The 26,986-nt window shown below is 38.4% G+C and overlaps 1 protein-coding gene across 1 annotated transcript; it reads left to right on the top strand.

Moving 5' to 3' along the window:
• FAM91A1 (family with sequence similarity 91 member A1) lies at positions 1-26,784 on the top strand. The gene is made up of 25 exons (XM_042869853.1): positions 1-191; positions 2,349-2,433; positions 2,949-3,100; positions 4,291-4,348; positions 5,534-5,601; positions 6,436-6,549; positions 8,275-8,365; positions 9,620-9,682; positions 10,679-10,785; positions 11,571-11,609; positions 11,730-11,842; positions 12,797-12,915; positions 13,324-13,436; positions 13,631-13,717; positions 14,483-14,615; positions 15,302-15,450; positions 15,993-16,127; positions 17,948-18,061; positions 18,640-18,712; positions 19,397-19,546; positions 21,018-21,125; positions 21,330-21,453; positions 22,523-22,592; positions 23,667-23,852; positions 25,001-26,784. Exons 1-25 carry the CDS (start codon positions 120-122, stop codon positions 25,013-25,015), a joined length of 2,538 nt encoding a protein of 845 aa, XP_042725787.1. The 5' UTR covers positions 1-119; the 3' UTR covers positions 25,016-26,784.
• The last annotated feature ends 202 nt before the right edge of the window (positions 26,785-26,986 follow it).

The following is a 26,986-nucleotide window of genomic DNA, read 5'->3' on the forward strand; positions in this document are numbered from 1 at the left end:
GCAGCGGGCGAGCAAGAAGAGGCAGTGGCGGTGGCGGCGAGGGTTAAGAGCAGAGGGGCCCCGGGGCTGGAGCGCCCCCCCGGTGGTGGGGCTGTGCGGTGCGCTCGGCTCCCCTCGCCATGAACATCGACGTGGAATTCCACATCCGCCACAACTACCTCTGGGCCCGGTTGCCAGCCAGCGTGAAGCAGGTAGCGCCGGGCGGGCAGCCTCGGCTCCTGGGCGCGGGCAGCGATGCGCGGGGAGAGGTGGCGGCTCGGCACTGCCCTGCTCTGCCAACCACGGGTGGGCGGGCGACCTGGGCTCTCCTGTGGAGAAGGGAATGTGGGGTTCTGCTGGAGGGTTGGGGTGTTTATGTGGGGAGAACAGCGTGCAGGGGTTGTTTGGGGGTTATGTGTGGAGGGGGGTGCATAGGAGTGTTGTGGTACCTACCGGGTGGGGCGGCTGTTGGGCAGATTGGGATCTCTGTGTGCAGACAGAAAGATGTGAGCATCTGTATATCCTTTCTTGGGGGCAAGCTGATCCAGCCCGGTGCCATCAGAGAGCGGTGCTGCTCTGTGCTCAGAGAGCTGTGCACTGTGTGGCCCGGGGAAAAAAAAACAGGTCATGAAAGTTTGATGTGCTGGGTTTCGCAGGGCCCTCACAGCAGCGCGCAGGTAGTGTGTCAGGCCAAGAGGAAGGTGTCCATCTCTGCTCCAAAGCCAAATTCTGTTTGAAGTGGGTGGGATGGAAAGCAACTCCTGCTCTTGCACAAAGGATGGAGAGGAAGAGTAGTGACTGCAGGCCCTGAATAGTTAACTCCATTGAGTGTCAGGTAGTTCCTCTTACAGAGGAATGTGAATGTTGCATTACATTTACTTGCCCAGCAAAGTGCCATGCTATGTGATTAAGGTGGAAAATACATCATTGTATAATGTGTTATTTTATTTAAAGTAGCTTCTGGGATTCTGTTGTATTTAGTTTTAGAGTAGCCCTTAATATTTTTGTACCAGGAGAAAATACTTCAAAGTTAAGTCAGTTATGGATCCTGTGTGTGAGTGTATTTCTCTTCTCTGATGCTTAGTTCTGCAGTGCATGGGTACTGTGCTTGTTTGTCGTGTATATTCACAGAATTGCAGAGTTTGGAAGGTAGCTCTGGAGGTCTTCTTGTCCAACCCCCCTGCTACAGCACATTCTGTACAGTAGGTTACACAGGAAAGCATCCAGATGGGTCTTGAATTTCTCCAAAGAAGGAGACTCCACAGCCTCTCTCAGCAGTTTGTTCCAGTGCTCTGTACCCTTACAATAAAGAAGTTCTTCCTCATATTTATATGGAACTTCCTGTGTTGCAGTTTTTGACTGTTGCCCTTTATTCTGTCACTGCGCACCGCTGAAAAGAGCCTGGTTCCACCTACTTGATTCCCACACTTGAGATATTTATTAGCAGTGATAGGATTCCTTCTCAGTCTTCTCTTCTTTGAGCTGAACAGATTCAGGTCTCAGCCTCTCTTTAAATGGGAGATGCTCCCAGCCTCTAATAATCTTTGTGGCCCTCCACTGGACTCTCTTCAGCAGTTCCCTATCTTGAACAGGGGAGCACAGGACACAATATTCCAGATGTAGCCTCATCAGGGCAGAGTAGAAGGGATCCCCTATATTCAGTAAAGTACTTTTCAATCTAAGTGTATTTTGTAACATGGGCATCAAGTGAGGGAACCAGGCGAAGAAAACCTGCTCACTTTCTAGTTGAGCAGAAGAATAATGTGAAGGATTTTGCAGGACTGGTTTTGAAATAAGGCATTTAAAACATTAACTGAAAGTTCTCTTTTCATCTTGTTTTGGGATAGTGAAGCACTGCATGCCTTAATCTTGTGACCAAAGATCACTTGATTGCCTGCTTGTGGGAAATTACAGCTGAACTTTTTCATTTTATTATAAGCTTCTCAGGTGCCATAGGTGAAACTTTGTGTCATTCACAGTTACTGATTCATGCTGCACTAATTCTAGGTGCTTTTTCAAGGCTGCAAGATGCTGAATGCTTGGTGTAATGCTCAGTGCTTCATGTAACCTAAAAGAATGTTTATAACCTTTGATATGAAGATGACAGGCTCCCTTTTTGGTCACAATGGCTCTAGAAAAAGAAATAATATCTAGAAATCACTATTTAATTTGCCATCTTCTGTGGAGGGACCCATTTAACTCAAGATACTTTTGACCTCATAGAGGAACTGAAGATACTATCACTATAATGATGTGAGGGACTCATTAAATAACATATGCCTGCATGTGCTTCCTTATGAGACACCTTGTGCTGGTTTAACTAAAACAGGTTTTGTGCATGTCAGCTAAAAAGCTTTTCTATTTTTAAGGCTCTGGGAAACTCTCAGAGGGAATATGAAAGGCAGGTTGTGCTCTACAGCATCCGCAATCAGTTACGGTACCGGAATAACTTAGGTGAGTAAAGCAGCTAACTTTTAATTGCTGCCCGAATCTTCTCTGTGGAAGATTGTTTTTACTCTAAAACTGTAATAATTAGTCCTGTTTAAAGGTCCCTCTGTCCCTGAAATACTTCTGAATGATAAAACATCATGAGAAGTCTTCACATCTGAGTCCAGGCTTGTTTGCAGGCTCCCATTTTATTTTGCGCTAACTGCATTCAGTCCTCTTTTACAGTAGATAATAATTTGACTAATTAACAGATCATTTTCCAGAGAGCCTGCATGAGTTGTCTCAATGGGCCACTTCCTGGTAACCTGCAAAGTAAATCTGTTCTGTTCTGATGTGTAATGGCTCTGAAAGTAATTATATTGTATATAGAAATCTCTGGATGCTACATGCCATATAGCCTTCCTTTATCTTGTTTTTAGCTTTCTGTCAATCTCTGTTATAGTCTTTCTTAGTCTTCTGTTGAGACATTTTTTGACTGAACTTGATCTAACAATGCAACTTTTTCTCTTCTTTTCTTGTAGTTAAGCATGTCAAGAAAGATGAACGTAAATATTACGAGGATCTGTTAAAATACAGCCGTGACCACCTGATGTTGTACCCCTACCATTTGTCTGACATAATGGTGAAAGGGCTGAGGGTAACACCGTTTTCGTATTACACAGGCATAATGGAGGTGAGTGCAAAACTATGGTGAGAAATGGTGTATTATGTCCTAGAGATGTCAGTGTATGCAAGACAATGTCAGGTGGTTTGTTTGTTTTTGGGTAGGAACTGCTAACAAATTGCAGCTTTTAGATAACTACTTGTATCTGCTGTTTTTTCACCCTTGTACCCCCATAAACCTTTCAAGAACTGGACTTTGTCATGTGGAGTTGGGTGGGACTTGTTTTTAAGCCCATCTTTCTTTTGATCCTTGAGATTTGTGATTCTTCATTTCAAACTGCTTGTGAAAGATATACCCCATTCTGTTTGGTAAATAAAAATTTTGATTGAATGCAAAGGGAATTTTGCTTAAAAAAGAAAAAACAAAAAAACAACACACCCAACTAAACAAGAAAAGAGCAACACGTTTGTATGGTTGTTTTCTTCTTCAGAAATAGCATTTGACCATATCAAAAGCTATTTCTGTGAGTACTAAAATGGTTCTGTTTTCTGTCAGCTCTCTGGCAACCTTTTTGTTTTCTTTGGATGTCAGAGAGATGAGGGAGAGAAATGTCAAGGGTAAAGGTGAGAAAACTTGTGGGTTGAGATGAAGACAGTTCAGTAGGTTAAGCAGAAGCTGCACACGCAAGCAAAGCTAAGTAAGGAACTTGTTGGCAGCTTCCCATCAGCAGGCAGATGTTCAGCCATTTCCTGGGGCTCATCACGTGTAATGGTTACTTGGGAAGACAAATGCTGTAGCTTGGTGCATTCTCTCTCCTCTCTTCCTCCTTTCCTGCAGCTTGTGTTGTTGAATACCATGTATGATATCTTCATATGATATCGTCATACAATATGGAACATCTCTTTGGACAGTTTGGGTCAGCTGTCCTGATTCTGTTCCCTCTCAGCCTCTTGTGCACCCCTGCCCCTTCTCTGGGGCAGGCTAAGAAGCTGAGATATCCTTGAGTCTGTGTAAGCACAGTATTCCACGGTAGCTAAGACACTCATGTATTATCAACATTGTTTTGATCACAAATCCAAAACATCTTCTACCATGAATAAAATTAACATTATCCTAGCCAGAATTACTGTACTGACTTTAATAGATTTCTGATTTAATTTCATGGTTTTTTTTTTTTTTTTTTTAAAGGATGAATTTTACATTTGCTTCTCTGAAGCAATGACATTCTTATTGCAATTGAATTTTCTTGTCTTTTTCAGGATATAATGAACAGTGAAAAAAGCTATGATTCATTACCCAACTTTACTGCTGCTGACTGTAAGTATTATCTATCTGCAGTACTGCTTCTGGAAATGAATTAATGGGGCATCTATTTGCTTGAGCACAAATGTTAATGAAGGTATAGAAGCATTTATATAGTGGTATTCAAGGTGTGCTCTCCATGCAATGTACTGTCTGTATGATAAGCACAGGAATTGGGCTGATTTAAGTAATACTAGGCATGGTAAAAAACAGCTTCTGTCCTTGCATGTAGTGCCTTCCTGTTTGTTTGAGCTTCTGGGTGGAAAGTCTTACTGGCTGTTGTGTCATCCAGCTGAGCAGCTGATACTTTCCCACTGTGTGTTTTGGTGTGTGTTGGGCAGAAAGCTTTGGAAAAACTCTGAAAGGCTGTTGGCTCTGCTATGAATTAGCACCAGTGGACAAAGATTTACAAGAAAAGAGATTGTCACTTTGTGATACCCCTAAATGTGCCAGATAGACTGTCTTGCTTTCTGTTAGACTGTTGTGGGCACAAGAAGGGCAGGTTATGCATAAGCTCATATTAAACTTGGAGGAGGGCAGAATGATCACCCGTTGACAACTGAGACAGGATGTGGGTTAAAGCTCCTGGGTAGTTTTCCAGTACCTTTTCATAATTTGTTAATGGTTGAAGGCTGGCAGTTATAGAATTAAATTCTGATTTACTTGAGCAGAGCTAGATCTTAGTCATCTTCCTTAAAGGCTTACATGGTCTTTTGTGCTCTAATTCTTAGTTTCTAATCAAGTTCTAAGAGTTCTAAGAGTTCTAAGTTCTAAGAGTTCTAATCAAGTGCATGGTGTGGCAGTAGGGTAGAAAAACACCCTGTTGATCGAAACAGGTACAGCTTTAGTTCTCTTGCTTTGAAGCATTGTAATTACCTGTTGGAGTGAAGGCAGAAGAGAAAAAAGTTGGATTATTCCCTGCTACTCTTTGACTTGAGAGAAACTGGATACTTAAAAATATATATATAGAATGTAAAGTAAATGAATAGGAATAGATTGTGCTTTTTAGATGGACATGGTTTTGGCCAAATTCATAAATTCATTTGGGACTGAGTTTAGTTCCTCCAGGTATCCTTTTATTTTGGGAAGGAGGAGTAAATGAAAGTATTAGTTACAAGTAGGTTTGATTCTTTCAAGAAGATTTTATGTGTCTTCAGCTTAAACCCTTCCAAGAGAAATAAAACTTTGATTATTTTCCAGGTCTAAGACTTCTTGGTATAGGAAGAAACCAATATATAGACCTAATGAACCAATGTAGATCTTCTAAGGTAAGTTTGTCTTCCGTTTCTTCTTTCTTCCCTCACCTCTAGAGCATGATTTGAAAGGAAGGAGTGGAAAAAATTTGTGGGCCTTGTTCGTTTGCTATTATGTGCACTTGATTGAGCACTGCGTAACATACTGCTAATTATTTTCTGTTTCTTAACAACAAAAAAAAGTACTAAAACCAAAATAGACTAAAGAACGGATATTCAGCATTACTTTAAAAAAAGCCAAAACATAACAACAATCAACAAATACAAGGGTGTCCACCAAAATATGAAGTAGATAGAGTGGATCTAAAAGTAACAACTATACAGTGGAAGAGAATGGAGAATGAGCTATTTAACTGGTAAATGAACAGTACATTTTAGTTTCTCTTTCTTGTATCGAAATTCACTGTGCTTTCATAGCATCTTTCTTACTGAGAATATGGAATCTTGCTCTTTTAAAGTAAATAAACTGTGTTATTAAAACGGATTTTAAGACTGCTGCATTTATTTAAAGTAGACCAATTGTATACTTGTTTGCTGTTCTTGGACTTGATCTTAATGTCTTTAGATAGACTTAGTGACATACAGAATATGGATGTATGTGGCGATTACATCTGACAGTATCAGGTGTAAATAATTTTTTTACAACCTGATCTCATATAATTTGAGAGAGGAGGAAGCACATTCTGTTTCTGATCAAGTGTGGGCCTTTACTAAAAGGCAAGGTTAATAGTATTTGTGTGCCCAGTCTAAATATGATGTACTTAAAAATCAGATTATATAAAGGTAGATGGTTGCCTGCATGTGTGAAGTGCTATTTATTTCTATCTCAAATGGACTGTACCACTGCAGAAATTTTTCAGAAGGAAAACTGCGCGTGATCTGTTACCTGTGAAACCTGTGGAAATTACCATAGAAGCTTGGTGGGTTGTGCAGTCTGGCTACATCACTGAGGATGACATCAAGGTACTTCAGTGCAGCTGGCAGCTCTAATTTTGGTTGAATACACTCATGGTTCCTGAAAACAGACTTCCCTTTGTGTATTCTACACAAAGACTGACTGAAGATTGGAGCTTTTATAACAACTGACATGGAAATAGAGATTGGAACTGGTAGAAGTGGTATCATTCTTTGTTGGTATATTCTGCCCTCTTCCTCCTTTGTGCTTTGTGTCACATTCAGTGCTGAGGTTGCTTTGTGTCAGCAGAACTGGGAACTGAAGTGTGTGCTGCTGTGCTTTATAGGGAACAGGCAGCAAAATGTGCCTTCTCAAATTTCATGTTTTAGCTCACATATTGGTTTTGACTAAATCTTCACCTTCAGTGCTAGTGGACCTTATTTGTTACTTCATTTCTGCTCCTTATATCCCTATTTGTTTCATTTGAAACTTGAAAAACTTGTGAGCTGGCTTAATGTTTTGTCATCATTCTGTTTTCACAGTATCCTATTTCATTCTCACAGTTTTTCTACAGTCAGCTAGTCTCCTGATCTTACAGAATCATAGAATCACTCAGATTGGAAAAGACCTTAAAGATCATTGAGTCCAACCACAACCTAATCAAACTACCCTAACTAACAACCCTCCACTAAATCATGTCCATGAGCACCACATCCAAATGGTTTTCAAACACATCCAGGGATGGTGACTCAACCACCTCCCTGGGGAATCTATTCCAGTGCTTAACAACCCTTTATGTAAAGCAGTTTTTCCTGATATCCAACCTAAACTTACCCTGGCACAACTTGAGGCCATTTCCCCTCATCCTGTCACCAGTGAGAAGAGACCAACCCTGCTCTTGCTGTAAGCACCTTTCAGATATTGGAAGAGAGCAATAAGGTCTCCCCTCAGCCTTCTTTTCCCCAGACTGAACAGCCCCAGTTCCTTCAGTCTCTCCTCACAGGCCATATTCTCCAAGCCCTTCACAAGCCTTGTTGCCATTCTTTGGACCTGCTCCAGCACCTCAATGTCCTTTCTGTACTGAGGTGCCCAAAACTGAACACAGTACTCAAAGTGAGGCCTCACCAGTGCCGAATACAGGGGCAGGATGATTTCCCTAGTCCTGCTCACCACACCATTCCTGCTACAAGCCAGGATGCCATTGGCCTTCTTGGCCACCTGGGCACACTGCTGGCTCATATTCAGCCAACTGCCCATCAGTACACCAAATCTGTGTTTAATTCCTTCTGTGTTGGTTTACCTTTTACCTTTGATTGGAGCATAGTCAATGCAGTGATGGAAACTTCCTTTGACTGTTATTGGGAGTATCTTGGACAGTGGTTGTGTACATTCTGACATTCCAAAGTAGTTAACCTGAAGGAAATTGCTTGATATTGAAATTGCCCTCTTTCTAGAATGGTTCTAGTTGCGTGTTTGAACACTTAATTTAGAAGTTTTAAAAAGCAAAGCTAATATACACTACTGTAAAATACCTATGCAATTAAATACTGTTCCTAGAGCACATGTAACTTTATTTAGGGACAAGAGTAAAAACTTCAGTAAGAAGTGCGGTGAATTCTTCAGTGCAAGCATTTTAATGAAGAACATGGTTACTTTCTGTGTTTTTGTATTACCTGTGACTTATCTGAATGTGAAATGTTCATGGTTCTTTTTTTTATTATTATTTTTAGCAGTATTATTCAAGTTGCATAGACTCATTTCTGCAACAGACTAACGCAGATTTATTTACTTAGATTTGTACTACATCGGAAAAGTCTGCTATTGATAAGATAATTGATTCAGGTCCTCAGCTTGCTGGTTCACTGGACTTCAATGTAGTTCACAGTAAGTGTTTAATTGGCATTCCTTTTCTGTGTGTAGATATTGCTCAGTAAATTCAGAGAGCATTGTCTGAAAACTTAGATATAAAAGAATTGAGGATAGCTAAAGTTTGGGAGGATGTGGAGGGAAATACTCAAGAGCTTGTACAGGCTGCAGTCTTAAGTTTTGTGAATAATTTAACAGTGAGATGTTAGGAGGTGTTGCTCTGATATTATTCCATGTAATTTAACACATTCCTTTTTTAGAAACTGATAGTAGGAGCTCAAGAGGGAACAGAGGGTATATGAGAATGAGAGAAACTAAAAATAAAAATGACAATAAATAAAAATTGCTGGGAGCTAGAACTTAACTATTTGTTTTTCAAAGAAAAGGTTTTGAAATTTCCTACTATTTGAAAACTATAAAAAAATTAAACTTGAGTCTAAGAGGTTGTCTACCTCAAATGTCTGCAAATGTTAATGAAAACTGTGTGCTTCTCCCTATTCCAGTGTTACAGGCAAATTGTATTAATCAAGGGAGCATGAATTCATTGACAAATCATCTTTGAGAACTCTGTAAATCATAGCATTGAAGAGTGATTTGGTTTGAAAGGGACTTTTAAGATCATCTAGTTCCAACCCCCTTCTTTAGACAGGGACATCTACCTCTAGACCAAGTTGCTCACAGCCCCATCCAGCCTGGCCTTGGATGCTTCCAGGGAGGGGGCATCCACAGCCTTGCTGTGAACACAACCTGTTCCAGTGTCTCACCACCCTCAGTAGAGACTTTCTTCCTGATATCTAGTCTAAATCTACCTGCTTCCAGTTTAAAACCATTTCTCCTCATCCTGTTGTTCCCTGCCTTTATAAAAAGTCCCTCTCCAGCTTTCCTGTAGGTCCCTTTCCAGGTAGTGGAAGGCTGCCATCAGGTCTCCTCTGTGCTTTCTCTTCTCCAGGCTGAAGAGCCACAGCTCTTTCTACTGAAAGCAATTGGTAGGGTGATGAGACCTCTGGAAAAGCGCATGATGACTCAGAAAGTGTTGAGGGAAGTAGTTGTAAAGCTCCAGGTATATTGCATCAAACTTCAAGAGCTCTGTTATCGGATAACACCTGCTGAATGTTGGATGTGGTTTATTGATTGTGTACTGCAAAATAATGTTGTATAAGCTAATAGGAAATACTGCTTTACATTCTGAACTGAACTGATGGGAAAGTCTACTTGTATCATTAGGACTCTGCAAAATGCTTTTTCTCCAATGATTTGCTTTACTTTATACAGGCTTGTATAACAAGGGATTTATTTACCTCGATGTACCAATATCTGATGACAGCTGTATAGCAGGCAAGTAAATATTTTTGTAGTATAAACCTGCATTTTCTTGGATTTATTTCAGTTGTTATAAAGACATTGGTTTTAAATTGTACGTAGGACTTTCTTCAATTTGAATTCATATCTTTTGATATAAATATCTAGGTAAGTTGATGGTTTTAAAGATCCACAGTACGACATAGGTACCTTCCTGTACGTCTGTAATGGAAAGGAATCACAATGTAAAGAAATGTAGCTGCTGTGCTAAAAAGGCTTGAGTTTTTCATTCCTATACAGCTTTTTCTTTTTACTTGACTCAACTTTTTAAAAATTGTATTTAATAGATATCGGTTCCATCATCCTTTGTTTTGTCACCTCAATTACAGCAGCACACTGTGTCTGGGCACTAGGTAGGAGCTTAAACTAGTGCAGCACATGGCTGCCTTTGAACAGCTCGTGCTGTGCTAAGGCTCAAGGGTTTCTGAGTTGTGTAAAGACACACACTGTTGAAACCTGCCCATGCAGAACTCCATGTTGTTACTGTAGTAGAGATCAATTAAGCAAATGCCCTCTAAATTCAAGAAATACTAGCTTTGGCTGCTCCCAAAGGGTGGAGAGGTGGAAGAAGGGTGACTTTTTCTTTTTGTTGTTGTCATGCCTCAACCCCCACTCGCTTTTTTCTTTCACAATTTACTCTCTGTTGGCGTTAGAAAACCATTTTATGGGCTGAGTGGCTAGAAATTATCTGTAGTGGATGAGCAGGAGTCTGAAAGACAGTGATGCAAAGCAGAGTGGGTTTTTTTAATACTAAAAAAATTTTGGCAACCGTTATTTTCTTAAGTGCTAGGAGAAATTTTAGTACCATATAAACTCTCTTTAGGTTTTTATTCTTTGAAACGTGAGTAATACAGATACCCATTGTAAAATGGTAATACAGGCACCACTGTGTTACTTTAGTTTCTGTTTTATGCAGTTTCAGTTTAAAAAAGAAAATTACCAAGTTGTAATCATGCAAGTAATTCTTTTCAGTGCCACCACTTGAAGGTTTTGTGATGAACAGAGTGCAAGGTGATTACTTTGAAACACTCCTGTACAAGATTTTTGTTTCAATAGATGAACACACTAATGTGGCAGAGGTAAGTAAAACTCACCTTGTGTCTTGGTGATGGGAAAACCATGAAAGGGCCCAAAGCACGCAGGTGAAATACTTAAGGCAGAAGTATGGATAGGTATCAGGGAGTTTTATAAGTATTGTCTGACTTGCAGAGTTTGAGATAAATAGGTTTCCCTAGTATTGAATACAACTTCATTAGTTCTGCAGTAAGATGCACATTCAGTGAAGCAACTCCATCAGCTGGAGTGAATTACATGGGAATAATTTATGCAGTTTATTCTGTACTGGTTAGAATGGGAGTCTGTTTTCCTTCTGTCCCAACTATATTGGTTCTGTTTTGCTAGTGTTAATTAAGAAAAAACAAAAATAAAAATTTCTGATTGTGAAAACATGCAGGGTGTTGGCTTAAAGTAGGAACCTAACTTTTGCATAAATAGTTATGGTTCTAATTCTTTTTTCATAAGGTCTCATTCTCAAACGTGTGGGGAAAAATTACCTGAAAAAATACCTTATGAATACACATAGGTTTTATTTTCTTCTGTCTTACAATATACATGATTAACCTAAAAATTATACAGTAGAAGATAACCTCATATTTCTTTTGCATGCATTAAAGTGGAACAATCATGAGACTTCATCCCATTTTTTCCCCTGTTGCTTTTGGTCAAGACAAAATTGCTTCTACCATTACAGTCTGTATTAAGAAATAAAGAGACAAAACCAGGAAAAAATGCCAAAGCCCAAAAATTGTGGATTACTCTGCATTATTAATTTTGCATTGTTGACTTTTCTTTTTTTTCTTTTTAGCTTGCAAATGTCTTGGAGATTGACTTATCTTTAGTAAAGGTATGTGTGTTGCACTTTGTTATTTGATGTGAAAATCTCAGTCTTGCAGGTTGGCTTGGTGGAGAGGTTTCATGTTGCAATTCCTTATTATGTTTGTGTAATTTTTGTGTGTTTCTGCAGAATGCTGTGTCCATGTATTGTCGATTAGGCTTTGCTCATAAAAAAGGCCAAGTCATAAACTTGGATAACCTTCATCCATCGTGGAAGAATGTTCCTTCAGTGAACAGACTGAAGTAAGTGTTCTTTTACGAAGTGTATTTCTCTTTGAAGAGAAAGCTAGATTTGATTCCTTTTTTATTTTGATTCCTTTTTAGATTTGGTTCCTTTTTTTGACTTCTAATTTCACTTGGCTTTCTAATGTGTGTGTGTGTGTGTGTGTGTGTGTGTGTGTGTGTGTGTGTGTGTAGTGACATGAATACTTGATTATCTCTCTAATCTGAGGATTAGGGGTGGTAATGTGCCCTTTAAATACTACTTCTGTTGCCATTACTCAGTGGTGGCTTTTTAACTTTTAAGTGCTTCATTACTTACTTTTGAAGCAGACAAGTGTGAGTTTGTTCTGAAGCACTGGGGAGCAAACAACAGCTCTTACTGTGCTGGTACAGAGATGATGCCTGTTGGTACTGCTTCATGTGATTATGTAGTAAAGCTTGCTTACTTGCTGTGAGGTTGTCTAGTAGTACAGTCGTAGACACTCTTAATCTACATTTATCCGTATAAAATCCTGATAATAGAAAGCAAAGGGTTCTCCAAGTTGGAGTGCCAGTTTACATGATCTAAGCATTGTCAGGTATTTCATTGAATTCAGTTTCTCTTAAGCCACTTAAAGGAGAAGAAAAAAAAAACCAACAAACTAAAAAACCAGTTATCATTAATGCTAATTCAGAATGTGAGAACAAAATGAAGAAGACTCTTCATTGGATTTTTCTTGAACAGTGGTGATTTGATCACTTTTTTTTTCAGTTCTGTTATTCAAAACCTGGTATTTTTCAGCCCACCGAGTAAACTTTTCTGCTGAAGCAAAAGCAGGACTCTGAGAGCCATCAAGCTGGACTGATTTAGGGCTCAGAAACATTGAAAGGAATGTGTTGGACTTGCCTGTGCATGGAATACTAGCACTGGAAGGCAAAAATAGTTCTCTGGTGCTGCAGTGACTGATAGTTGTGGATTTTAATTCACGTTAATAGGAGTACTTTGGATCCTCAGAAGATGCTGCTTTCGTGGGACAGTGGGGAAAACAGAAGTCCTGTACAGGAAGCTGGGTCTTCAGCCACAGATACAGACACCAACAGTCAAGATGATCCAGGTTAGCACGACCAATGAATCTAATACATAGGAACAATTACTTTATAGCACTGTAGGCTGTAAAGGGGTTTATAAACAAATGAAATGTAAAATCTGTGAGGATTTTTTTTTTTTTTTTTTTGGTATAAATTATACAGGGGGGGAGGTGATGTCTAAGTCTTGGTTTATTCAGCCTCATTGTTAGAAAGTAAGGTATTTTGCTCATCTATGTTATCAATATTAGCTGATGCCAAGATACCAATACATGAATGATCAACGTTGATTATTCAGCACTGATCAGGGAATTCTGTTGCACTCAGCATGACATTAACTAAGGCTTTTTGATTATTTTAAATACTTGTATGATTTGATGTTTTCGTTTTTAAATTAAATGTAATCTTGTTTGTTTTTTTTCCTTGTTCTTTATTAGCTGAAACAGCCAGTGTGAGCAGCCTGAATCTGTCCAGCGGGCACACAAAGCGTATTGCCTTCCTGTTTGATTCTACCCTCACTGCCTTTCTAATGATGGGAAATCTTTCACCAGTATGTCCAAATTGTTCAGTGTATTACACTAAGACTCAACATGTAGAGTTTGAAGATGTTTTACTTCCATATAACACAGCTATAATTATTTTTAAAACTTACATTGTTGTGGCTAAGAAACACTTGCTTAATAACATTTTTGCTTGCCTGTTCTCTTTTCAAAGAACTAAAACAGTTTTGTTTTATTATTCCAGAACTTGAAAAGTCATGCGGTCACTATGTTTGAAGTAGGGAAACTGTCAGATGAGTCCCTTGACAGTTTCTTGGTGGAGCTGGAGAAGGTAATCTGTTGCATGCGTGGCCGAATGTTTTCTCAGCACTAGTGTAAAGGGACAAAAAGCCTTCAGTATTTTCATTTTGTAAGTCTGCTCTAAGAGCCTTGTTTAACAATAGAGTGATATGAATGCTCCTCATCATACCAAACCTAAGTGCTTCAGTTAATTGTTGATTATTAACAGTATCCATGCTGCAAGGGACTTTGTGGAACATACTATGCATGTATGTGAATGTGTAGAATGTCTGGTAAGCAGATTGAATGAAAGAACTACGTTTACCCAGGTCTGTGTGTACATGCATCTGTGTTATGGCTTGTTTGTTAAATGCAAATCACTTTTTAGTAAGATGTTAATATTTTTGAAAATCTGTATATCGTTTTTTTAGAAAAACTTGGCTGTTATATTCTAGTATGTTTAACTAATCCACCTTTAAAGATAATTCTAGAAGGACAACTTCAGAATTACATCAGAGGGCTGTGCTGTTAATTGCAGTATTCTTTTACACCAGTCAGGAGTACTGGAAATTTAAATCTTTTTGCTTGAAAACTGAGGCATGATTCAGATTTATAGATGTCCTTATGTATTTTTTGACAATTTGACTAACGTGACAAAGGCTCACTTTTCATTTAACAGCTGCTGTGTATAACCTTTGGGGTTGTTATGCCATAAAAACCTTTCAAATGATAACTTGTTGATTTTTTTCTTATTGCATTATTAATGCTTGTGCAAACAATATGTCATCTATGTGCCTTTATTTTGCTTCTTGTTTAGGTTCAAAGCACAGGTGAAGGGGAGGCACAGCGATACTTTGATCACGCACTTACACTGAGAAACACAATACTGTTTTTACGGCATAATAAAGACTTAGGGGCACAAGCTGTACAGCCTGACCAACCAACTAACGGTACTGTGAACTCTTCTGAGGAAATATTTTGTGTGTTTTTACTTATCTGCCATGTACTCAGCTGTATCAGAAGGCAATCAGTGCCTTGTTTGATTGAAAGTATTCTGGACCCAAAAAAACATTGCTTCATCCTTTGAGTTTGTGGTACTGAGTTTTGTTGAATGACAGATTTGGTGCACAGGCTTGGGCTTAATGTCCAAAGATTATGCTTAATGGTAATGGTGGCAAGACGAGCTGAAATTGAGGAAGGGTTTGGTTTTATATTGTGTGCTTCTGAAGGCTGTAATAAAGGAAGTAATCCTTTTATTCAAGTGGAATTTTCTATTTAAAAACAAAACAAAACATTTTCTGTACTAGGAAAATGAGTGTATTCTTTCTAATGAAGATAAATATTTGTAAAATCTTGCTTAACTTTTCTTTTAGTAATTGTGTGTAATAGTAATAATGTGCTTTGCTTTTCTGGGATCGGTTAGTCAGGACAAAGTTGTAACTCTGCCAGGGAATCCTGTATTACTTGAACTGCTGAAATTACTGGGATTAACTTGAATAAGTCTGTACGTAACTTAAAACTTTGTTTTGGAAAATACTGTGTTAATGGCTTAGAGGGTGGAATGGAAAATCTGAAATCATGCTTTAGGTTTTATGTTCCATTCCAAATAATCAAGAATCTTACATTCTTATCACAGGATTTCCCTTGGATCTCTTACGATGTGAGAGTTTGCTTGGCTTGGATCCAGCTACCTGCAGTAGAGTTCTCAACAAAAATTATACCCTACTGGTTTCCATGGCACCACTCACCAATGAAATTCGACCTATTAGTAGCTGTACACCCCAGGTGAAAAAATACTAGGGGAAAAAACAGTATGTAGTAATAGAAATAGTTTCGTAGCTTTGTTTTTGTGCATGTCTGCTATGTGTCTCTTCTGAAAAGCCATAATTATTACATTCTAATATAAATACATAAATACTATAAATACATTATATAGTGTTACAATTACTCTTAAAAATATTTATTGAGTAAAATGTGAATACTTACTACACTTTAATTTATGAGCAATGTACCTTTCAAGTAGGGTTAACCACAGATTTTTTTCTTCTTGAACTTGTGCTGATATAAATTACTATCAAGAGAGAAAGTACCTAGAATATCATGTGATAATAAAATAGTTGGGGTTAGAAGGTACCTTTAAGATCATGTAGTTCCAGCCCCACTACAAATATCATCTCTCCTTAGTAAATTAACACATTTTTGTACTCCTTCCTATGCTGCAGAACTAGCTTTATGTTTCTTTAAAACTATCAATTATTAAATTATATCCGTACATGTAAGAATTGCAATAACAGGCTCTGTTTTTTTTTTCTGAATAATCTCTTCAGCATATTGGACCTGCAATACCAGAAGTCAGTTCAGTTTGGTTCAAACTGTATATTTACCACATAACTGGACAAGGACCACCCTCTCTATTGCTCTCTAAAGGAACACGTCTTCGAAAACTTCCAGATATTTTTCAGGTAGTATAAGTACAGATTGATTTTTTTTCTCTCCCTTCTCTTAATGTTTCAAAGATGTGCTGTATACTAAAGAATTCACACACAGTTGTAATCTGAGGTATAATCATGTAGCTATTGTAGCTTTCTTAGGAGCAAGTTTTATGTAGTATAAAATCATAGTCGTTTGAGTTGGAAGGAACTCTTGGAGGTCATCTAATCCAACTCCCCTGCTATGAACAGGGACACCTACAGCTAGAGCAGGTTGCTCAAAGCCCTGTCCTGCCTGACCTCGAATGTTTCCAGGAGCGTCCACCACTTCTCTGAACAGCCTATTCCTATACTCTTAATGTAAAAAAAAAAAAAAACTTCTTCCTTATATTCAGTCTTTATCTCCACTCTTTTAGTTTGAACTCACTTCCCATTGTCCTAGCACAACAGGCCCTGCTAAAGAGTCTGTGTCCTTTCTTATAAACTTCCCTTTAGATATTGAAAGCCTGCTATCAGGTCTCCTTGGAGCCTTCTTTGCTCCAAGTTGAACATTCCCAGCTCTTGGTATGTCCAATTCAAGCTTGAAAGACTTCAGATGCTGCTTTTTCCCGTTCTGGCCCTCAGAGGGACTTGTGTCCCATGAAGGAGTATTGTTAGGTATTTGGTAGCCTTGGCAAACCTAGCTGGGAGTGACATGGCAACTTTTAAACTTGGCAGAACCAAAAAATTGTGGTTTCTATTAACTTTAATTGACACACAGCAGACACGTAGCAGTGTCTGTGTCTCACTGATTACAGCAAGGTTCACAAAGTAGTCTTGTTCATATTTATAATCGGAGGGTGATCTCTACAATTTGCACCTCTTAATTCAGATAGACACTTGAGCTGAGCATACTGCCGTAGTATGGAGGTGTTCAGAGAGCAATGCGTATTCTTAGTATCCACATAAGCAGTTATCTCTGGCTCTTGGATTTGTAGATGTAGATTCTGTTCCTCCAGCCTCTTTCATGTATCTTCTCTTCCTCTTCATGTCCTTTCCAATTTGAAAAATGTTGTACTTCTATTTCTAAGACTTGTTTTAAAATAACGGGATTGAATGAACCAAGACATACACAGCAGAAAGCATTCCATAAGGCTTCTAAGAGCTTGACTGAAACTTTGTCAGTAACTTAAACTGATGGTAAATAGATGATGTATTTTCATTAATAAAAAACATTCAGTGTAGTTGCCTTGGAACATTTCCAAAGTGACCTGTGTTTTCAGAGAGCTGATGGGTCTGTTTTTCCTCTACTGTTTCATTTCATGTCCTACATTATCACAAACTTGTTGGAGCCCTTCTCTGTACTGATGCAAATGCTTCTCTCCTGCTTTTATTTTGCCATGTCATCTTGAGAAACTGTTGAGACGTTTCTGAAACTCCTACAGACATTTTCAGTCTCGAAATCGGGGAAGTTTGTCAGTGTTTTTGCCTTCCTGTCCCTTCCCTTTGGATGGCTACTCTGGGATTGATATATATCGTTGCTTTCTTTTGACAGTGTTAGCTTAGCATTTAGATTTATTTGGAATTATTTTCATCTCATATTTGTTAGGAGACTGCTGCGAGGCCCACCTAGTCCTGTAGGGACGGTTGACAGATACATTCTACTCAAACTACCATCTTAACTTTGAGATTGGCAAACTTCTGTCCTTACCAGAAATGTGAGCATGAGTGATCCTTGGTAGGAAGTATAATGCTATAGAGTTGTAATCTGCAGTAATTTCAGAATTGTAGCAGCATGCTATTAGCCTAACTGCAGCATTTCACTTTGTGCTTGGATAGTCCATTACTGCTGTGCATAACCTTCTGTCTTCTAGGGTTATGATCGCTTACTTATAACATCTTGGGGTCACGACCCAGGAGTAGTTCCTACTTCAAATGTGCTCACAATGTTGAATGATGCTTTAACGCATTCAGCTGTTCTAATTCAGGTATGGAATACCTTCTGTAAATGATGAAAACATATAATTTTGGGTAAAACTGTTGCATCAAAGAGTAGATTAAAAATGTAGGAGACCTATGCTTTTGTTGGGAGCTGAAAAATGTTTAACTTTAGCCATTGCTGGTGTGGTTTAGAGGGGATAAAGACTGTCGATGCATATGTAATGTGCATTATTGCATTATGAGCAAATATTAAGAGTTTTGCTCAATGAAAATGAGATGAGGGTTTATAGAAGCTTTGAGGGTATAGTAAACTGAAATGAAAATGAATAATCCACAAGTCTTTTGGATGGTAGTGATGTATAAGGTAACTGACAGTATGAATTATTCAAGAAACTGTGCCTCTTCAGTGAAGCTTAACTAATTATCTTCATTCACGTGCATTTTAGGGGGAAGAGGATGGGTATCTTATTCAATCTATTTATTTTGAGAGTGTTAATACAGAAATATTTCTATGTTTGTTTCACCAACGTGACTGGTGGCCTTTAAAAGAGAGCATGATTAGGACTAAGCTAAGCTGATGAGTACATTTTTTTTTGGTGCCTAATGTGATTTTCTTGATGTTCAGGGGCACGGTATGCATGGAATGGGAGAAACTGTGCATGTACCTTTTCCATTTGATGAAGCTGAGCAGCAGGGAGGTAACTTTATTTAATGTAATCTTTGTGCCACCATATTGAATGCTACCTCGTGCAGCAAGGTTGCAATAATACTTCTTCCTAGTACAACAGAGTTTAAAAAGCAGAAATTAACTTTCTGATGTACTCCTTGGTGATAGGAGGCTTTGGATTGGCCATAAGCTTTCTAGCTTAGAATTTGAGAAAAACTGCAGATTTGCAGATATGAAATCTAATGTTACTTAGGCTACTAGAAATAAAGCTAATTTCATAGTCTAATTTTTATTATGCTCAAAATAGATTGCCTTTTATGTATGTCCCCTCTGGTATGTCTGCTTGTAAACTTAGAAAATTCTAGGATTAAGAAGTCAGTGTTGAAACTCCTTGTTGCCCTCTAGTCTGTACTATAATTCTTCAGAATATCAGATCTGTGGAAGTTCTGGTATTGGATTTTTCTTACAAGACTGTGACACTGAGAGAGTTGGATGTTGTTTTTTCTTAGCTGAACCTAGCCATCTGCGCTGTCTGTGCGCACGACAGCTGTCTTCTTCAGTGTTACCCCACGTCCTCCCATATTATCGCTAATCTGTAGCATTAAAGGAGACAAAAAAAATCTAGATAAAAGCCAGTTTGACTAGACATGAACTATATGGCTTTGGAGGAGGTTTTCGCTAAAGTAAACTGGGATGTGTGTTTCCTTTCTTCTAGACTTCTCTCGTGTGAACATGGGCATTCATTCAGCTTTAAAGATACTGAGAAACAAAGTAGACTTGCAGCATTTTTGTGGCTATGTCACTATGCTGAATCCTACAAGTCGGCAAGCTAACAGGAAGCTGAGTGATGCTTCTGATGGAAGAGGTTAGCTATCAGTATTTGTGTGTGCGTGTGTGTGTGTTCTGTTAATTTACAGTTACTTCAGCAAAGTTGCGCAAAGGATTAAACTCAAAGGATTTGGATTTCTGCATGATATGGAATCACAGAATGGTTTGGGTTGAAAGGGACCATTATGATCACCTAGTTCCAACCCCCTGCTATAGGCAGGGACACCTCCCTCTAGACCAGGTTGCTCACAGCCCCATCCAGCCTGCCCTTGAATGCTTCCAGGGAGGAGGCATCCACAGCCTCACTGGGCAAACTGTTCCAGTATTTGAGCATCCACACAGTGAAGACTTTCTTCCTAATATCTAGTCTAAATCTACCCTCTGCCAGCTTAAAAACATTTCCCCTCGTTTTGCTGCTACCTGCCCTTCTAAAAAGTTCCTCCTCAGCTTTCTTGTAAGATCTCTTCCAGGTACTGGAAGGCTGCTACAGGGTCCCCTTGGAGCCTTCTCTTCTCCAGGCTGAAGAGCCCCAGCTCTCCCAGTCTGTGTTGGATATCATCCAACATAGAGAGAAACCCCATTTAAATCTGCTGTCAGTAGGCTTACTTCCTAATTGCCCGTTGAGCCTAAATTAGCAAATACAAACTGAAAATCATTGGACTAAAACAACTGGCAGGAAGGGGAATAAATCATTTCAAAACATTAAAATGTAAGTTGTGTTGTTTTCGTATGCCAGAACTTAATCTTTTGTAAGTGTGCTGAAGATCCCTAAGTAGCTCTAAAGTCCTAAGATCAGTAAGACTTTATATTTCTCTGTAATATTTCTTCCAGTTTAGTAGTTATGTAGGTTGCTCCAAAAGTAGTACCTCCTATTTATTTCCATGGAAACAAAGACCACTATAGCACTATGTGATAGAGAACATTTTTAGCTATAAAACACTGGTGGTTTTTGTTTGTTTGTTTTTTGTTTTTTGTTTTTTCAACATAGTCACCACCATTAGCTGTGTATTTTTGCCAGTGATGAACAAGAGCCTGCATGCTGCCCTTGTAAAAATCTGCAGCAGAGGATGTAATGCATTGTTGTCACTGCTGTAATGCACCACTCACCACCTCACTGTGCTCACATCCACTGTTTGGCCTCCGTAAACATTCAGAAGGAATCTATAAACATCAATGGGTGTCATTTTTTACTCATATAGTGGTTCAATCCCACACCATTGCTTCACATGTACTTTCTTGTCAGACATTGCTTTGTCAGACTGTTCCTCTGCTGCCATCTGCTGTAATGCTACAAAATTAACAGAATGTGGGCGTGAAGAGTCAACTCTGCTGTATCACCAACATCTGCCTCTGATGATGTGGGCCAACATAATAAAATAGGAGGCATTATTTTCAGAGCAGCTTTCCTGTATAGCTTTTGGGCAAAACTTGCGTGAAGTTCCTTACATCAGTTGGTAATTAAACATATACTCATCTAAATGTTTATGTAAGGATTATTTTACCTCCAGGGGATGCTGATCTAGCATCAGGATCTGATGTAAACGGGAGTACAGAGTCATTTGAGATGGTAATAGAAGAAACATCAATGGATTCTGCAATCAAGCAAAGCCTTGAAGGTAAAACTATGACAAATGTTTTGTACTAATCATTCCCTATCTAATAAGAATTCAGATTCTCTTAGGTCTTTGAGCAGTTGAGTAAATGAGCTGCCTCAAAAAAGCATGAATTGTCCTTTAGATCTGAGAGAATGGATTTGACCTGACAGAATTGGGTCTGGGATCAATATTTGCTGTCTCTTTTTTTTTTTTTTTTGTCTTTAGTACCCACATCAGAACTGGATTGGGTTCCTCTGGAATTATGCTTTGGCATTCCTCTCTTCAGCTCTGAGTTGAATCAGAAAGTCTGCAGAAAAATTGCCACTCATGGATTATGTAGAAAAGAAAGGTGAGCTTTATTTTACCAGCTGCATGTTTAATAGTTGTGTTATGTCCAGAGTTCCTGCAAAACGATTTGGGTATCTACAGCTTGATGACAACTGGACCAGAACCAGTTTTAAGTTTCGTAGTGATCCTAATTGAAGTGTGTAAGGTGGTGGTGTCAAGCTTTTTTGACTCAAGGGTACCAACTGTAATGTTAATGCCTAGTGAACCTTAGGCCACTGAAAAAAAAAAAAAGTAGGCTTGCTTTTCAGTGTGTTTTTGCAAGGTAGAAAATAAATTCTTTTTGGAAGCTATGTGAACATCAGGAAAGTTCAGAATGCCTTCCTGGCCTACCACAGACTTCTTTTCTTCACCACCTGACCTCCCCCCCCAAAAAAAAACAAAAACAAAAACCTCTCTTAATAGTGATTGGATGTAAAATGCATTTGGTTTTGGTAGAAATTTTCTTTGATTTTGGCATTTTATTTCCTAAGCTTAGTGCTGCCTTATGATCAAGATAACTTCTGCTTTTGACAGTAGCTTTTCTTTATGAAAGATTATTCACCCAGCAATGTATTTTGGTTTTCTTTGTTTGTTTGTTTTTCTCCAGGATATGGTTCTGGAAGCTAAATAAAAGGCTGCTTGAAAACACAGCTTACGGATTTTATTGTAGCAGCTTTTAACAGTGTATCACTTACCTGCTTCTGAAATCCACAATAATGTTCTTTACAAGAAGAAAACATGTTACAGTCTAATTTATTAATGTATTTTATGTGAAATAATATTTTTTTTCAACTGTAGTATTTCCATTTTAACACAATAAATCAGGAAAACAGCATTTAGCTGGTTGGGACTCACAAGCACATGAGATGATTTGAGTACCTCATCGGTGCTAATGTTATTGTCAGGCTTCCTGTCTGAAAGCTTTTTATTTTGTCATGTAATGCCTGGTACTACAAAAGAAATTTTTGAGCAGTTTACCATGATAATTCTTTACTAGATTAAATTGGGGCACCTTGGAAGGTTGGGAATTTCTGGCATGTATTTTGATTTTCTGTATTTGTACATAAATTCTTCTCTTTCACTTTTTACAGCCTACAAAAACTGTTACATTCCAGTAGAAAGCTGTCCTTGCAGGTCCTTAATTTTGTTCATTCATTCCAGGTAAGGAGGAATAATCAACAAGTAAATAATTCTGCTATGTGATGTTCTTTGCTCTCCTTTGTTATTCCTTGCTGAATAGGAACGTGTGTGGTGTTTGTTTTTTGTTTGTTTGGGGTTTTTTTGTTCTTTTCTTGCCCTCCTGTAAGTGGCCACTGTATTAAGTGCTGTAAAATTCAAAATCTACCCTTCCCTGATGATGAATGAGTATAAATATGTAAAAGTACAGATGCTGGGGGAAGGGCAAGGGCAGAAAGGGGGACCTTGTGTAGCAAGAGAGGGGAAATGCTTTCTCCACAGCCTCCTATGGTTCTGCATGGAAATACATGCTAGCAAGATGTGTCCACATATGACATGGAATCTACTTAGTTGCTTATGCTTTGATACATTTGTCTAAAATTCTATCCTTTCAGTACAGCAAGAAACTTGCAGGTTACTTTCCCTAGGTAGTGTTGCAGATGGTGTGATCCTGAAACCATTTCTTCTTGAGAATGTTGGAGGTTTCCAGAAGTTTGAAGCCATTGGAACCATCCAAGTCTCAAGTGCCTTCTTCCTAACTTTTTAGATTCTGTCTCTGGGGTGCACTTTTTATACCAATGATTATCTATACAGGGAGGGGAAAAATACTGAAGTTACTTTTTTAAGCTGAGAAACCAAACTTATGGGAAATATGTCTACTCATACTATGATCAAGTCAGTGCTTCTGAATATATCTATATACACCTCCTAGCACCGTATGAGATTGTGGCAGTGCTTAACACACTCAGACTGATGTGAGAGCTGTCTTGAAGATTTCACAGCTGCATATTCACTTCACTAGATCTTCCCTTAATTTTTAAGTCTCAGCCCTCCGTGAAGGCTTCTTGGAACATAAATATGTGCACACAGATGTAACCGAGGCAACTGTGTGCCTATTTCATGCCTTCCTTTGTTCTACTTTTACTTTCATAGTGATTTGGATTAAGCACACTTCAGGAATACTAAATTTGCTGATTGGAATAGCTTGTTATAGTCTACCTATTAAATCCTTCATTATTTCTCTTGCTTTTAAGACACTTTTCTAATTTTTGTTTTTAGGAAAGTACTTCAACGCTGGATCAGCTCCATGATGCTGGTTGTTCAAGTTCAATTTTGCAGCCAACTTCTGCAGATATGGGTGTTCCACTTCCTGCCAAGAATCTCATGTTCAAAGAAGGTGTATTATCTGAATGGAACGGACGGTCCCCTTCCTCGGTTTTTATTTCAACCACTCCTAAGGAACAGGTCAAATAGAGATTCTCACACATTGATCACTCTATGCCTTTCTTCTATTATGGTTATTTTATAGTGCCAACCACTAAGAAGTGTACTGTTGCTGCAGCATAACCCATGTAAAAGTAGTGTTACAAAAACGTGCTGTGTTGCAGTATTGGGGAACTGCTTAAACTGTCCAGAACTTGTTACTCATTACTGCGTATCTTGCTGCAACAGAGGGCTTTTTAGCTGTCAGCACTATTTTTATCTTGAGACAATCTTTCTTTTGTAACTAACCATGCTGTTTGTAGGCTTTCTGATGATTGTTAAATTTCTATGCCGTCACCACAGAATTGCAATAGTAGTTTTCTATGTTCGTTACTCAGACATAAATTCTGTTTAGTTTTGTACTGTAATACTGAAAGCCTTTCTGTATAAAGGTAGGAGATTTGGCTCTTCCTCTAAAAGCTCAGTGATACCAACTGTTTAAAAAATGTATCATGGTGATACGGAGCATTAAGAATTGTTGAATTATGAAGTTCACCCTAATACTGTGGCCTTGACAGATCAGCACAGTAGGAAATTTGATGCTTTCAGGGTCTATGTTAGAGCCGGCTTTAAGCCTTATTGATGACTAAGGCCATTTTGAAGATGGATGGTGTGCTTTCATCTCTGGTAAAATTCAGTGAAGATGTGGAATTGTGGGAAGGCTGAAGTGGTTGGCCCTCTCTGTAGAGTTCTTTATAATAATGGATTTGTCTTACTCTGTATGAAAAGGGGAGATGGAGATTTGGGACACGCTGTGAGTTGGTTCCACCTTGTTATTTGACATATTGCTGATGATTGCTGTGAGAAATCTCTTGATGTTGTAAGTTGACTTCAAGGTAGATAACTAGATATATTCTGTTGGTTAATGTTTGAAAGAGAAGATCTCTTATTTTTTTTCATGACTGTCCTTAGCAAAGGAAGATAGCAGCAGAAGTTGTGTAGGCAGAGACTTCTCTGAATCTGTTTTCTTTTCAACCATTAGCTGTTCGTTCTGACAAACGTTAACAGCGCACTGTTTCATCTAAAATAATGTTCTGGCTCTATTTGTAGGGGATGATGTTGATTTCATTTTGTTTATATGGGGCATTAACAACTTCTTTCCGGCTTAAATAAAAGTCTGTTCCTTTTAGCACACAAGGAGATGAGATGTGGAATACTAAAGAATCCAGGTGACTAAGAACTCTGCCAGCTCTCTTCTTTGCTGGAACTGCCTTGCTATAAATAATGTAAAAATAGGACGACCATCCTGTCTTTACTAGCATTACGTAACGGACCAAGAATCTGCGGCATTGATGATGCTGGAAAATAACAAGGAGAAAAATGACAACGTTTGGGTTTGTATCCTGTTCTTTGTAGCTGTAAGAAAACATATAACAAGTTTGAAAAGGGAAAATGTACCACAATAGAATAATGCAGCGACTGCGGCTGACACTGTGAAAGTCCCTTTATTTTCTCCTTGGCATTATATACATTCCTGATGTGTAAGTGTGGGATGTGTGCTTTAAGAACTGGAAGTCTGTAGTACTACAGTTTGCTCATTGCTGCTCTTTTCTTTTTATGTATATTTTTACATCTGTTGTGTTATGTATTTTACCAACATCAACTGAATTTAGTATTCTGCGTGAATTACAGAGCTAGATTACAGAAAATTATTTACACTACAGTTACTTTTGTACTGGAAGTGCTTATTTTTTCGTAGTCTTTTTTTAAGTTGTTGTATTTCCCTCAAAGGAATTGAAGAGGAACTGAATGTCAGTCTGCTAGAAATTGCAGGGAATATAGGTTTACTGTGAGTTGTTATGTGAAGATTAATTCAAAATCGAGCTGTAGGGGAACTAAGCAGTAGATGATGATTTACACTTTCAGTACCATAGACAATACTTTCAGTGCTACAGTGAACTGTAATAGATGAGCTAGTTTGGCATACTGTATTAAATTTTGCCATGCACAATGTCTATACAAGCACAGAATTGATGACAGTACAAGTTAACTTGCTGTGTGAAAGTCTAAGAATGGATTAAATTTTCTGTTCTCCTCACTGCCTACTCTTCAGTGTTACTGAGTGAAGGATGTTACTAGGTTCTAAATAAAAACAGTCTGCTCTTCAGAGTTGTTTAATACCCACAAATCTTGCTGTTAATGGTGAAAATTCCAGATATGTTGGCAATTCTTAGAAATCAAACTACTATAATTTAGGAGCTTCAACACTAGTTTAGAGCTTGAATGTTCAAGTCTTCATATTTGAAGTTTACTGAATAGATTGCAACCAAAGAAGTCCACAAAATACCTGAAACTCTACTACGGCTCCAGTGCTTGGGATGGTCCAGAGACCCAAAGTATGTGATTTTCGTTTTAAATGTGGTGTAAAAAATAAGGTCTCCAAGATCTTCATACCAAAAGAATCTATTTTATATTGTATCGCAAATAAAGTCTAATGAAATCAGTTTCTTTTCTTCAGGCAGTTTTATTGAAAGTCGATGAAAAATCTCACGCATTGTAACATTGCAAGTTGTTTGAAGTTTGTCTTCACAACATCTATTTTTAACTTGAGAAGTTGGCTTTGTGCTCTGGCACAACCCAAGTAGTGGTTATTCCAGATGAGTGTACTTGGAGGGCTTCGAGAGCCAACTAGAAAGTGTGTGTTATTTGTTCTCAGATTTCTGATCATGATATATTATTTCTTGTTTTTCTTTTTTTCTTTTCCACCATTGTTCTCAGATCTTCCTTTTGCTTGTACAATATTCTTGATGGTTTGTATTTCGAAGGTTTTTAAAGTATGGCTGTAACTGAATACAGTTGAATTCTTCTGGTGTGACATTCTTAACATTATGCATTGAAATGTACAGTCTGTGTTCAATTAAATTATTGGCACGTGTAACAATTGTTTACAAATAAACTGCCGTAGGTAAAACCATGTGCAGAATCTTTCATGTGCAGTAGTTTGTGCACAGCAGTAAAATGTCACTCTGTCATTGTAGTATTCAAGACCACCTGATGTTATAAAAATATCTTTCTCATATACATGCATTCTTGCAGAAATGCAGTTTTATCAAGGGAAAACCATTTTTCTTGTAGTCTCTCCTGTACCCTGTACTTAGCCTCAAGAAGGGAAAGCA

The sequence above is a fragment of the Lagopus leucura genome, unplaced genomic scaffold (assembly GCF_019238085.1).
Source record: "Lagopus leucura isolate 7727_CA_CO unplaced genomic scaffold, USGS_WTPT01 Super-Scaffold_100002, whole genome shotgun sequence".
Classification (NCBI taxonomy): domain Eukaryota; kingdom Metazoa; phylum Chordata; class Aves; order Galliformes; family Phasianidae; genus Lagopus; species Lagopus leucura.

What these genes read in the sequence shown, in the direction of transcription:
- FAM91A1 (XM_042869853.1), top strand. Translation starts at nt 120, where the DNA reads ATGAACATCGACGTGGAATTCCACATCCGCCACAACTACCTCTGGGCC. An exon ending in CAACTTTACTGCTGCTGACT is followed by an intron (nt 4,349 to 5,533) that starts GTAAGTATTATC and finishes ATTATTTTCCAG; the next exon opens with GTCTAAGACTTCTTGGTATA. An exon ending in ACCAATGTAGATCTTCTAAG is followed by an intron (nt 5,602 to 6,435) that starts GTAAGTTTGTCT and finishes GTACCACTGCAG; the next exon opens with AAATTTTTCAGAAGGAAAAC.